At 64.6% G+C, this 11,943-nt stretch overlaps 2 protein-coding genes across 8 annotated transcripts; both read left to right on the top strand.

Annotated features, from left to right (window-relative positions):
* The first annotated feature begins 404 nt into the window (after positions 1-404).
* On the top strand, positions 405-5,850 carry CRACR2B (calcium release activated channel regulator 2B). Of its 3 annotated transcripts, none has more exons than XM_074336954.1 (10): positions 405-484; positions 2,505-2,695; positions 2,774-2,885; positions 3,304-3,481; positions 3,911-4,057; positions 4,165-4,255; positions 4,396-4,488; positions 4,702-4,868; positions 5,098-5,169; positions 5,404-5,850. In XM_074336954.1, exons 2-10 carry the CDS (start codon positions 2,531-2,533, stop codon positions 5,585-5,587), a joined length of 1,209 nt encoding a protein of 402 aa, XP_074193055.1. In that variant the 5' UTR covers positions 405-484; positions 2,505-2,530; the 3' UTR covers positions 5,588-5,850. The 3 variants fall into 3 exon arrangements, with proteins under 3 accessions (XP_074193055.1, XP_074193054.1, XP_074193056.1); XM_074336953.1 differs by lacking the exon at positions 405-484 and adding an exon at positions 1,077-1,216; XM_074336955.1 differs by lacking the exon at positions 405-484 and adding an exon at positions 1,382-1,490.
* Positions 5,851-6,827: 977 nt separating this feature from the next.
* On the top strand, positions 6,828-11,795 carry CD151 (CD151 molecule (Raph blood group)). 5 transcript variants are annotated; one of them, XM_019714718.2, is made up of 9 exons: positions 6,828-6,968; positions 7,816-8,006; positions 8,844-8,928; positions 9,038-9,229; positions 9,615-9,689; positions 10,137-10,241; positions 10,363-10,521; positions 10,658-10,744; positions 10,838-11,795. In XM_019714718.2, exons 3-9 carry the CDS (start codon positions 8,845-8,847, stop codon positions 10,895-10,897), a joined length of 762 nt encoding a protein of 253 aa, XP_019570277.2. In that variant the 5' UTR covers positions 6,828-6,968; positions 7,816-8,006; position 8,844; the 3' UTR covers positions 10,898-11,795. The 5 variants fall into 5 exon arrangements, with proteins under 5 accessions (XP_019570277.2, XP_019570281.2, XP_074193065.1 ...); XM_019714722.2 differs by having other exon boundaries at positions 6,851-6,968; positions 7,945-8,006; XM_074336964.1 differs by lacking the exon at positions 6,828-6,968 and adding an exon at positions 7,236-7,356.
* The last annotated feature ends 148 nt before the right edge of the window (positions 11,796-11,943 follow it).

Genomic DNA, 11,943 nt, shown 5'->3' with positions numbered 1-11,943 from the left:
CCCACAGGGCACCCAGTCTCCTGTCAATACATAGGGGCCTGGAATATCAGGCAGGGTGAGGCCTCGTTCCGGGACAGACGTGGTTTCCTGAAAGTGTCTTCTGCCCTGGCAGTTGGAGGGGATTCGGCCAGCCCTCCCTGGTGCTCAAAAGGGCCCGGAGAGTGAGGGGTTCCGGAGTAGAGCCCGCACCCCGGCCCGCTGTCCAGGGCTCTTAGTCCTGCCCCAGCTGCCTCTCCCCCGAGGCGTGGGGCAGCTGTGGTGACGGTGGCAGCCCCCAGCCAACAATAACGGTTGGTGGTGGGACTGCAGGACTGGGAGAGCCGGCTGGGCAGGTCCCCGTGCGCGTGTGTGCCAGGGGCCACCCCCCTCGCGGTCTCAAGGTCCTGTCCTATCGGCCCAACCTGTTCTAGTTCAGCAGGATCCCCAGCCTCTGAAGCAGAGGCCTCCAGCCCCCAGCACTGCCAGGTCTGCACAGTGAAGCCAGGTGGGTGCAGGGGCCAGGCTGGGGCTGGGGCCCCTTGGGAAGAGGCTGGGATGTCCCCAGGCAGGCGCTACACAGCTCCTCTCAGCCCTACCCCAAGGCGAACCCAAGTGGCTGCTGTGTCCCAACAGGAGACTTGGGGGACCTGCTGCGGTGAGGCCCTTCTGCCCCAACCCCTCACCCTCAGGGGCACCGGCATTTGTGCTGTTAAATACCATTTTCCAATATGTATTACCTGTGTATTGTTTAAAAATGGGAAAAACCAAATTGGGAAAGTATAAGGTAGAAAGGAAAGTCACCCCACTCCTAGAGATAACCATTGAAAATAGTTTGGTCTATTTTCTGCCTTGCTTTTCCTTACACCCACTTTTGGCGCCTTACATCGGGATCCTCAGGACAGCGCCCCTTCCCCGCCCTGGTCCTGCTCAGGAAGGTCCCCAGGTGCCCGGGTCACCTCCACCCCACGGTGCGCGGGGGCTCTTTCCGGACACAGACGCTCTGGCTGCGGGGTCGCGGGCGGGCGGGGTGTGGGCCGAGAGCGGGGCCGCCAGGGCCACGCCGAGAGGCGGGGACACAGCGACAGCAGCAGCGGGGCCCCGCCCGGGGCCGGCCCACGCTGGGGTCTCGGTGCCCGCTGGGAGGTAGGAGACGCTCCAGGCTTGTGCCCCCCGCCGTCGCCGCCCTCCGGGTAGGAGCAGCCGCGGCGCGCTGCCGGTGCGGCGGCCGGGCTCGCAGGTAGGCTCCGTGCCGGTCCCGCCGCCCGCCAGTCCCTTCCAGACACCGCAGGGCGCGCCGACCCTCGCGCGTAGCGGTCAGGGACTTCGGGGCCCTCGGGGAGGGGAGCGCAGCGGCGGGGCAGGAAGGGCTCGGCCCCCAACGTGCGGGAGCGCGGGCGGCTCGCGGGTCCTGCGGCCCTTCCTCCCTGATCCCGGGCTCCGGCAGCGGCGGAGCTTCCGGCTGGACGGACTTCTGGTCCCGCGAGCCGCTGATGGGGTGGTGCACCGTTCGGGTGAGGCGACGGCGAGGGGGGAGATGTCTCTGGTCCCGTGTTCCCTCCTCTCGCCCTCCCTCAGATCTGCCCTCTTTGGAGAGTGCGCTCCTTCCCCCCCCCCCCAGGAATACGAGTGGGTTGAGAATCACGGCCCCGAACTGGGGAGAGGACCTCAGACTCAGGTGTGGGGGGGTCGGCTTTGGGAAATCCAGAACCAGGTTGCTGTGGGAAGGACAGGTGACTCTGATTGGGGGCGGGACGCCCCCGCGAGGAGAACTCCACGGAGGTTCCGGGACCTGGAGGGAGCGAGTCTGGAGGAGGGAAGGGCCTAGTGCGTGGGGAGGATCTGGTAAACCTAGAATCTGGGGTGTTTCTGACAAGGGCATCCAGTCTCTGCACCTGCACCCCAGCGGGCCTGGCCCCCGGTGGGAGGGGCTGGGCAGGGAGGGAGGAGCTTACTTCGCCTGCCAGCTGGCTGGAGGGGAGGGGTGCTGAGGCCCAGTCTTCAGCGGTGGAGGGTTAGGCAGGACTGGATGGCTGAGAGCTCCCACTGGCCCAGCCTGGTCATCCCCGTCTCCGTGCCCCCAACTCCAGGACCTATTCAACTCCTCCCCCAACGACCACTCCCTCACCCCAGCTCTCTGCCCCAGTTGCCAGAAGCCCCCGCCAGAACGTAGAAGTCCATCACAAGGCCTTCTAGCTCCCCACCAGCAAGATTGCCCCTCTCCGGGGCGGTCCTTTCCTGGTTCCGTCCTGGGCACGCAGCCTCTAGCTCCCTGGACAGCCCTCACAGCCCCTGAGCCCATAGCACCACCCCCATGCGGGCCAGACTGCTCCCCAACTGCCCTTCCTCTCTGGATCTGCTCCAGGCCTTCTCCCACCTTCCCGCCGGGTGCAAGGAGCCCCCTCTGCTCACTCCTGCCTCCTTCCTCATGGCTCCCTCACACTTCACTCTCTCTTTTCCTTTCCTTCTCCTCCCCCCTCATTTCTTCTGAGCTCTGCTCAGGCCCTGACTCCTCCTTGGCTTCACAGCGCCCAACGGCCGAGACCCCACTTCCATGGCCAGCCCTGGGAAGCCCGGGGCTGGAGAGGCCCTGGAGGAGGAGGGGCAGGAAGAAGGGGGCTCCATGGGGCCACGGGCAGCCATGCTGGCACAGGCCAAGGAGCTGTTTCTGCTGTGTGACAAGGAGGCCAAGGGTTTCATCACCCGACACGACCTGCAGGTGAGTCCCCAGTCCCTAGAGGCTGCCCCAGGCCAGGGCTGACCTTAGCTACTGAGCCCTGTTTCCTCGTCTGGCCAGGGCCTGCAGAGTGACCTGCCCCTCACACCGGAACAGCTAGAGGCTGTGTTCGAAAGTCTGGACCAGGCCCGCACAGGCTTCCTCACGGCCCGAGAGTTCTGCCTTGGCCTGGGTGAGCCCCTCCTTTGTCCCTCCACCCAGTGACGCATCTGCTGGCACTTGTGGGACCCTAGCCCGTGCAGACTGCAGCCTGTGCCTCTCCATCAGCACCCCATCCCAGCGTGTACTGGTGTCTATACACACAGTCACCACTGGAAGGCGCCACGGGGGAGGCCCTCAGTTGCCCTGGCGTCTGTGGAGCTGACCCTTTTGCTCCCCCACCCTCCTCCCATGCCAAATCCAGGTGGGGCTGGGAGCCAGCTGTCACCTCCCATTCCCAAGCCAAGAATCAAACCAGAATAAGGAAGAAAAACAGGAAACTGGGCTCAGAGAAAGGGCAGGATATGTGTATGGGGGGGTGTGGAGGGGAGTGGAGGCTGAGCCGGGGTGGTAACCCACAGCCCTGGTAATCCCTCCCTCCGTGCCCACAGGGAAGTTTGTGGGGGTGGAGTCGGCCCAGGGCGCACTGCCCTCCCGGGCTTCTGAGGAAACCTTTGAGTCGGGCTGGTCGGAGGTACAAGGCACGGGGGCCTCCCTGGAGGAGGAAGAGGAAGAGGAGAGATTCTTCGCTGTACTGGAGCAGCTGGGGGTGTCCCGGGTCCTGGGCGAGTGAGTCTGTGCTGGCCCCGGCTCCCAGTTCCCTCGTCTGCTACCTCCATCTGCATGCTGCATGTTTGCTCCTGACCAGGGTCCCCAGGCCTGGTCTGGCCTAGCTTTTCTCTCTCGGCTGCAAATACCTGGGAGGGGCCGGCGTGATTTCCCGCAATTTGCATTTTAGGAGGCAGCAATCCGGCTGCGGGGAAAAGGGGCGGCGCCGGGCACACGGCATTGTACACAAGCGCACAGCCTCGCATACACATGACCTCTCGCTGCCACGCCAGCGGCGCACACGCACATACCCCAGGCAGGGGCGAAAGCAGCCAGGAGAGGAACGTCCTGCATGCGGCAATCGCGCCTGGCTTGTCCAGGGCTGCAGGGGTCACCTTTGGGGAGGGTGGGGAGCCCCCGCTTTGGCTTCAGCCCCTGCCCCGACTCCAGGCAGCGGGCGGTGCGGACTCTCTGGACTCGGCTGCAGCGCGAGAGGCCAGAGTTGCTGGGCTCCTTTGAGGACGTTCTGATACGTGCATCAGCCTGCCTGCAGGAGGCGGCCAGAGAGCAGGACCGCCTGGAGCAGGCGCTGCGGCGGTGAGGGCTGGGGGCCAGGGCGGGGCTCCGGAAGGAGGTAGGGGCGGGGCGGGGGGGGTGTAGTGCTGGCAGGTTCTAAGCAGTGTCTCACCCTTGGCGCGCCGAAGGCGGGAGAGCGAGCACGAGAGGGAGATACGGTGTCTGTACGAGGAGACCGAGCAGCAGCTTCGCGAGCAACGCCGGCGCCTGCGGAGTCAGGTGGGCCCGCGGCCCCGCCCCCCGCTCGGCCCAATCCCAGACGCTTGTCGCCCTGGCTCCGTTTTCTGAGAATTGGTCCCACCCCCGACCCCTGCCCCTCTGCCGCTCGCTGAGGCTCAGATGCCCCCTGCGCGTCCCAGGAACTTCCTCGGGAGGAGTGGAGAGGCCACCTGGAGCTGGAGCTGCAGAGCCGCGAGCAGGAGCTGGAACGCGCGGACCTGCGGCAGCGGGAGGTGAGCGGCCGCGGGCCCACCCTGTCGGGGAGGGGTGCAGACCTGCCCAGCTCATGTCCCCATCGCCACAGCCACCATGCACTCCTTGGTATACTTGAGGTCCCCTGTGCCTCACTGTCCCCAGCCTCGGAATTGTTGGGAGTCAGGGGCAAACCAGCTCCCCGAAGAAGAGGGGGGATCCTCTCCAGCCTCGATTCTCCCACAACCCTGCAGTTGGAACAGCAGCTGCAGGCCCAGGCCACTGAGCAGCTAGAGGCGCAGGCGCAGAACGCCCAGCTGTGGCTGGCCAACGATGCTCTGCGGACGCAGTTGGAGGGAGCACAGGAGCAGCTCCGAAGACTGGAAGGCGACGTGCAGGGCCGCCAGCAGCAAACCCAAAGGTGTGGGGGCGCTGGGGCGGGCCATCAGAGGCGGGTTGGGGACGGGGAGAGATAGGATGGTGGGTGCTGTGGGATAGGGGTTGCCCTTGTGGCTCAGGTCTGGGCCACTTCCACCGGAATCCTGAGTCCCAGCCCTGCTCTCAGGGTCTCCGTGGGGCAGGGTCCTCTAGGGGGTGGCAGAGCACCCCAGGAGCCTCCCTGCATCTAGGTCACCACCTCTTGCCCGCAGAGACGTGGTCGCAGTCGCAAGGAACATGCAGAAAGAGAAGCTCAGCCTCCTGCGGCAGCTGGAGATCCTCAGGTTTGGGCAGGGAAGGGTCTCAGTGCAGCTCGGGAGCTCCTAGCTCCCAAACATTTCTGACCACCAACCCGCCCACTGCGAGGAAGTTCTCCCTTGTGTCTGCCTTCCATCCCTCATGCTGCAGCCCCAGCCAGACACTTCTCTTCTGGTGTGAGAGAAAGTCAGAGCCCACACTCCCGCCCTAGAAAGCTGCCTCCTGAGACCTCTCAGAGCTCTTGGACTCCCCTTCCCTAGGGAGCTGAACACGCGGCTACGAGATGAGAGGGACGCCTGTGAGGCCAAGCGGCTGGGCAGTGGCTGCAGGAAGGCTCTGGCCACGGCCCGCCTACCAGGGCCCACCTGCTGCTGCTGTTGCTGCTGCTGCAACTGGGCTCGACCCCCCAGACGTGGTTCGGGCCAGCTTCCCAGTGCCCGCTGATCAGACCCAAGTGACTTACTGGGCGTTACCTGGAGAAGCTGGCCTCTTGATGGTCACTCATCATGGCTGGGGCTGTCCATCCAGGATGTGGGCTCTACCTACTGGGCTGCCAGCCTGCCTGACTGCAGTCATGAAGGGATTAACCTGAGGGTGGTCAGGGTCTCCTGTGCCCCCCTTCCGGTCGGTAGTCTGTCCCCATACCATCAAACCTATCCTTGTCCACCAGAAAAGCCCCCCCCCCCCAATAAAGTCCACTGACGGCACTGCAACCTCCTGGGCCTCCTGTGTGTGGGGAGGTATCCAGGGTACATGTGTGGTTGGGGCTGGGGGTCTCTGCGTGTGCCTGCGTCTCTGCAGGTCTCTGGTCGTAATCCAAGACCTCACTGCCCATTAAAGCTTGAAGCCCCATGGGCCCCGCTGTAGGTTGAGGAGACTGAGGCCCAGTGTCTCACAGGGAGCACGGGGCGGGGGCTTCCTGTGTGCTCCAGCCGCAGTTGGCCACCCCTTCCCCACGCCAGTTTTCACACTGCCCTGGGTGGACCACCAGAATCAGGCCAGTCCTGCGTGGAGCCTCCTGGTGTGAGCTCTGCCTGGGGAGCTGGGAACTGCCAGCCCTGCCAAGGGCAGGGAGCTGGGGAGGAGTGCTGCCCATTGTCCATGGAGAGCTGCTCCAATTGACTGCAGACTCAGACCCTGCCTGGGGCTGGGGATGAACCTGGTGGGTTGGGAGTCCCCCCACTCCCACTCTCAGCTTCCCAGTCCAGCAGCTCAACTGGCCTTTTTTCCTCACTCCTTCGCACTACTGCCAGGCCCGATGCCCTCCAGACTGGTGTATCTGTCACAGGGACCGCAGGCCTCCCTCCCAGGCCAGCATTTGTTCTGCTGACCCCTGCAGCTTCCAGGTGGTCCCTGGGATGGGAGGAGAGAAAGAGGAATTGGGCCTGGAGGACTCTGGGTCTTGGATGTAGTCCATGGCTCTGCTAGTTGCCTCCCCCGCCTCCGTATTCCCTGGCCTAGCTCCTCGGTCTCCCGAGGGTGTGGGCCCTGGCTAGGCTGTGGGCTCCCCCGCGCTGCAGCTCGCCCGGCCTCCACAGTCCGGGTGGGAACCCTCAGCACTTCCAAGGGCTGGTGTCCCGCCCGCCCGCCTGCCCACGCAGAGCACAAGTTCAGACCTGCCGGCTGTGGGCGGGGTCCGCCGACTGTAGGTGGGGCCTGAGGGCCGAGGTTTGCTGGCTGTGGGCGGGGCCTTCGGATAGGGGCGGGGCTGTGGGTAGTCGGGCGCGACTCTCGTGCAGGTCCGGGGTTGGCCGCATATTCACTGTGCTCGGAGCCACCGCCCCCGCCGCTGCCGCCGTCCCGGCCCGACTCGGATGCGTGGCCGGTGAGTGCGCCGCCTGGTCATGCTGGCCAGGAGGGCCGAGTGCCCCGAGGCCCTGTGCGGCCCGGACCCGGAGGCCCTTTCCCGAGGGAGGTGGACGCGGGGAAGCTCGGCGGGCGAAGGGGGACTCCGAGAGGGCGGGGCGCCTCGCGGGTCTGCGGACAGGCCTGGAGACCCCTTCGGGCCGAGGGCCCCACTTGAGCATCGCACTCGTTGTCCCTGGACGCCCGTCCCCTTCCCTCCGCGCGCAGGCCCGCCCACCACCCGGGTGCAAGTGGGCGGAGGGAGGTGGCGGCGGTGACTTAATGGCGGTGACGCGGGATTCCTCGCAGGGCCTGGCTGGAGCGGAGTCCCGGATTCCCGCCTTGGGGCGCGAGCCACCGAGGGCCGGGTTGAGTTGCAGGGGCCTGGGGGTGGGGCAGCTGTTCCCGGCCGCAGGAACTATTTCTGTCCGGCGCTTTCCCTGGGGGTTCACATCCGCCAGGCACTCCCGGAAAGAGGGGCCCCTACTCAGCGGGTGACCGGTGCGCGAGCCGTGGGGCTGGATCTGTGTCCGGAACCAGCCGCCTGGGACCTCAGAGCAGGCCCAGGGACACGCCTGCGGGGCGTGGGGCTTCCACACTCCTCAGCTCCGTGGTGGGGGTCTGTGCCTTTTTTTCTCCCCAGGCTGCAGCTACTGCGCTTGGTGGGGGAGGGGCAATGACAGGTCTGTAAGGGGCGGTAAGGCCCAGAGTGGGGTGCTGGGAGAAGGCGTGCTGTTCCTTCCAGGATCGGACTGTCCAGAAGTGTCCTCTGCCCTGCCCCTCCCTGGCCCAGACCAAAATACCAGGCCTGGCCGCTTCCCTTTCAGCCGCTGGAAGTGACTGCCTGCTCTGGAAGCCCAGCTTCGGTCCACTACCTAGGGCAGCCACAGGGAGAGGCGGCAGGACTCTAACCATCTAGTGTGGGCCAGACTTGTGACCTGTACCTGCCCTTGTAGCGGACCCTCCTGGGAACTTCCGTCCACCTGTCTTAGGAGGAGGAGCCGTTCCTGCCAGCCAGGTAAGTGCTGGGCGGGGTGTTGGCTGTGTCTGGAAATGTGGCTTGAGGCACTCAGCTGCGGTCTGCGCCCTGCACCCCTGCCCCGCCCTCCTCACTGCAGTCACCCCACAATGGAGCAGGCTGGCTGTCCGAGGCGCCTCAGGAGGAATACACACAGCCTGTAGCTGGACTTATCACGGGGGTTGTGTGGCTGTTCCCTTTCCAGTAATGAGGGCCAGCGGAGGAGGAAACACCAGGTCTGGGGAGTGTATCTGCCCCCCCGCCTGCCTGGTGCCCTCCAGTCCCCCCTCCTCATGCAGGCCCCTACCTGCCCTTTACCAGAAGCCTCAGGGCTCCCCTAACGCCACATGGCTAGTAAGGGGCAGGCCAGTCTGTCTCCGAGTGGCCTCCTCCCCTCCAGCAGCGAGTAGGTTCCTGCCAGCCTGTGACGTGGGGCCTGGGGAATGCTGGGGGGGGCGGGGTGGGCAGTCAGGCGGGGCCTGTATGAGCTCACCCCGAGGTGCCTGCTGGGGCTTCCTACCCTGGCGGCCAGTGGGGGTGAGTCAGCTAGTGATGGTTGGGGGGGGTCCTCCATGTCCCCTGTGCCCTGGGGTCTGGTCAGGAAAACCAGGCCAACCGGCCTTCCAGGGCTGTGGATACCAGGATGTCCACCCTGGCTGCCATGGGGGTGGGGGCTCCTGAGCTGTCCTCCTGGATGTTCTGGTTCCCCTGGACACTCCCAGGGCCAGCAGGTGGCTTGGGCATCTGTGTTGCCTTCTTCTGTCCCCATTGGTATCCGGCTGTCCTCCGAGTCAGCTCCTGGTGGTGTGGGCTATCTGACCTCCCCTTGCCTCCCAGGATGGGCGAGTTCAGCGAGAAGAAGTCAACATGCGGCACCGTCTGCCTCAAGTACCTGCTTTTCACTTTCAACTGCTGCTTCTGGGTGAGGAGTGGGCATGTGCCTTCCCCCGACCCGTCCTCTCTACCCGTCACCTCCTCACTTCCATCCCTTGTCCTCGAAAGGAGCCTTGACCTGTGTGCACTCCCCACAGCTGGCTGGTCTGGCTGTCATGGCGGTGGGCATCTGGACGCTGGCCCTGAAGAGCGACTACATCAGTCTGCTGGCCTCGGGCACCTACCTGGCCACCGCCTACATCCTGGTGGTGGCTGGCGTTGTTGTCATGGTGACAGGTGTCCTGGGCTGCTGTGCCACCTTCAAGGAACGGCGGAACCTGCTGCGCCTGGTCAGCAGGGACTGGCTGGCAGTGGGGGGGTGGTCACCGGGCAGGGGCTCCACATCTGGCTGCCTGGGCTGGCTCTGGGCCCTGACCAGGGAAGAAGGGACTAATGGGGGTTGAGTGTGACACCGTGGATAGCTTCTGCCATGTTCACCTGGGGGGGGGGTCTCTCCCCATCTGCCCAGCCTCCTGGGAGTCCCCACATCCCAGCTGGGCCAGCTGAGGGAGGTCAGCTGGGGGAGCATGGTGGTCCCCCAGCCCGCACCTGCTGCCTGGACCCCTCACTGTGGCCACTTGGGAGCTGAACGTGGGGACTCTGCTGTGCTTGGACACGAGGTGTTCCCACAGCATGGGGATGTCCGTGTCCCACCCCCCGCACTGTCCCCCCCAGTACTTCATCCTGCTCCTCCTCATCTTTCTGCTGGAGATCATTGCTGGGATCCTCGCCTACGTCTACTACCAGCAGGTGAGGGGCTGGAGGCCACACGGAGACACAGACATAGACACAGACACACACACACGTGCTCGCCTACATGTGACCCCCACCAGCGCCGCAGCTGACCATTGTCCCATCAGGCCCTGGAGGAGGGGGATGGGTCATGGGGATAAGGGGGACTGCAGGCTCAACCACCTGTGTGCAGCACCCAAGGGGGCTTACAGGGGGAGACAGGTCTTCACAGAATCTAGAGCTTTCTCCTTGCCCTCTCCTTCCCCATGGGCACCTGGGTGACTCTCCCAGCCAACCTGACCCCCACCCCAGCTGGCATCTCACTCTAGCTCTTCCCTCCCCTTGGAGCCCTCCCCATGCCTCTCCTGCTGTCCTGGGGCTCTCCCTGCGTGGGTTGCCCCCATTCTGCCACACCTCCAAGGGTCTAAGACTTTGTGGCTGAAAGTGTTACTACCTCATGTCCAGCTGAATGCAGAGCTCAAGGAGAACCTGAAGGACACCATGACCAAGCAGTACCACCAGCCGGGCCATGAGGGTGTGACCAGCGCGGTGGACAAGCTGCAGCAGGAGGTTGGTGGGTGACTCAGGGAGGGGCGTGCGCACCCCTTCCGGCTTTCCTGGGACCTCTGTGTGAGTCCCGCAGCAGGGGTGGGTGGGGTGGGAGCTCAGCGCCGCCCTGTGCCCCCTGCAGTTCCACTGCTGTGGCAGCAACAACTCCCAGGACTGGCGAGACAGTGAGTGGATCCGCTCCAGGGAGGCGGGCGGCCGCGTGGTCCCCGACAGCTGCTGCAAAACCGTGGTGGCCCACTGCGGGCAGCGGGACCACGCCTCCAATATCTACAAGGTGGAGGTAGGAGGGCGGGGCCTGGGCTGCCAGTGTGGGATGCTACGGATTGGGTGGCCACGCCCTGCGGGCAGCCTGGGGCTGCAGCAGTGGGGGGCTGGAGGACTTGCTTGCCTTCAGCGCCCTCACCCCCACCCTCCAGGGCGGCTGCATCACCAAGCTGGAGACCTTCATCCAGGAGCACCTGAGGGTCATCGGGGCCGTGGGCATCGGCATTGCCTGCGTGCAGGTGGGCACATTATGGCTGGGAGGGTCCTGGTGGATGCAGGGGACACAAAGTGGCTGGTGGCGGAGACCCGCTCAAGCCAGCTCTATGCTGCAGGTGTTCGGCATGATCTTCACGTGCTGCCTGTACAAGAGCCTGAAGCTGGAGCACTACTGACCCACCAGCAGCTGGCCTTTGTGCGCATGCGCGCCCGCAGCACTACTGACCCCGCCCACAGCTGGCCTTTGTGCACGTGCGTGCTAAGGCTTCTCACCAACTGACTACTGAACTGATACTACTGACCGCCAGGGAGCTGGGGTCCCAGGACGCCTATCCCTCCCCTCCCCCTTTTGCCATGGAGGTTGTGTTCTCATGTCTGTGCCCCCCACCACTGTGACCTCTGGGGATCCACACCCCCAGAGGGAGATTCAAGTGCCTTTGCCTTTTGCTGCACACCAAAGTCCTGAGGTCCCAGGCAGGGTCCCTTCGACAGTGCGGAAGGGGTGGCACTTCTGCCTCTGTTGGTGGGGCTGGTGGGGGGTCCTGGTCTGGCAGGTGGTGTGGGGGTGTTTGGTTCTGACAATAAAGTGCCCCCTCCCACAGGCCACCTCTGGGGGGCAGGTTCATGGGGCCTCAGGGTGCTCCCTGACACCTGTGCTTAGTTGGGCTGGTTTGGAAGTGAGATGGGCAATAGTGGGCTGGCCCACCCTAGGATGCTCCCCGCCTCCTGGACACACCCCACACGGTGGTCAGGGGCAGGCCTGGGAGGGGCATTGTTGGGTGGGGTAGATTCTGTGGGAGGCCTGGCAGCTGCAGGTGTCAGCCACCCATCCCCCCGGGAAAGCTAAGCAAGGGAGCCCAGTCCCCAGGGTCCTGTGCCTCTGCTGATTCCCCTGCTCCACTGAGGCCCTGCCCTGTTGTCCCACTGCTCTCACCGCCATCTAAAAGGCCAGTGTTCAGTTATGTCCTCTTCCTGAGGGCAAGCATTTTGCGGATTTTACTCACTGCTGTATTACAAATGCCTAGAATTGCTCCTTCCACATAATAGGTGCTCAATAAACGTTTGTGGAACAAATGGGTGAACTTACTACGTTGGTGACTGGGACAGTTCTGGCTCTCAGGGCCCTCACGTTCAGAAGGATGGGCAGACCCACCTATCCATCCACTGCCATGACACAGCACGGTACATTCTGGAGGTCGTGGGCAGCCAGGTATGAGCTGAG

The sequence above is a fragment of the Rhinolophus sinicus genome, linkage group LG06 (assembly GCF_036562045.2).
Source record: "Rhinolophus sinicus isolate RSC01 linkage group LG06, ASM3656204v1, whole genome shotgun sequence".
Lineage (NCBI taxonomy): Eukaryota > Metazoa > Chordata > Mammalia > Chiroptera > Rhinolophidae > Rhinolophus > Rhinolophus sinicus.
Note: the sequence above shows the minus strand (reverse complement) of the source record. Positions and strands in the feature narration are given on the sequence as shown.

What these genes read in the sequence shown, in the direction of transcription:
- CRACR2B (XM_074336954.1), top strand. Translation starts at nt 2,531, where the DNA reads ATGGCCAGCCCTGGGAAGCCCGGGGCTGGAGAGGCCCTGGAGGAGGAG. An exon ending in TCACCCGACACGACCTGCAG is followed by an intron (nt 2,696 to 2,773) that starts GTGAGTCCCCAG and finishes TCGTCTGGCCAG; the next exon opens with GGCCTGCAGAGTGACCTGCC. An exon ending in CGGCAGCTGGAGATCCTCAG is followed by an intron (nt 5,170 to 5,403) that starts GTTTGGGCAGGG and finishes CCCCTTCCCTAG; the next exon opens with GGAGCTGAACACGCGGCTAC.
- CD151 (XM_019714718.2), top strand. Translation starts at nt 8,845, where the DNA reads ATGGGCGAGTTCAGCGAGAAGAAGTCAACATGCGGCACCGTCTGCCTC. An exon ending in CCTACGTCTACTACCAGCAG is followed by an intron (nt 9,690 to 10,136) that starts GTGAGGGGCTGG and finishes CCTCATGTCCAG; the next exon opens with CTGAATGCAGAGCTCAAGGA. An exon ending in CCAATATCTACAAGGTGGAG is followed by an intron (nt 10,522 to 10,657) that starts GTAGGAGGGCGG and finishes CCCACCCTCCAG; the next exon opens with GGCGGCTGCATCACCAAGCT.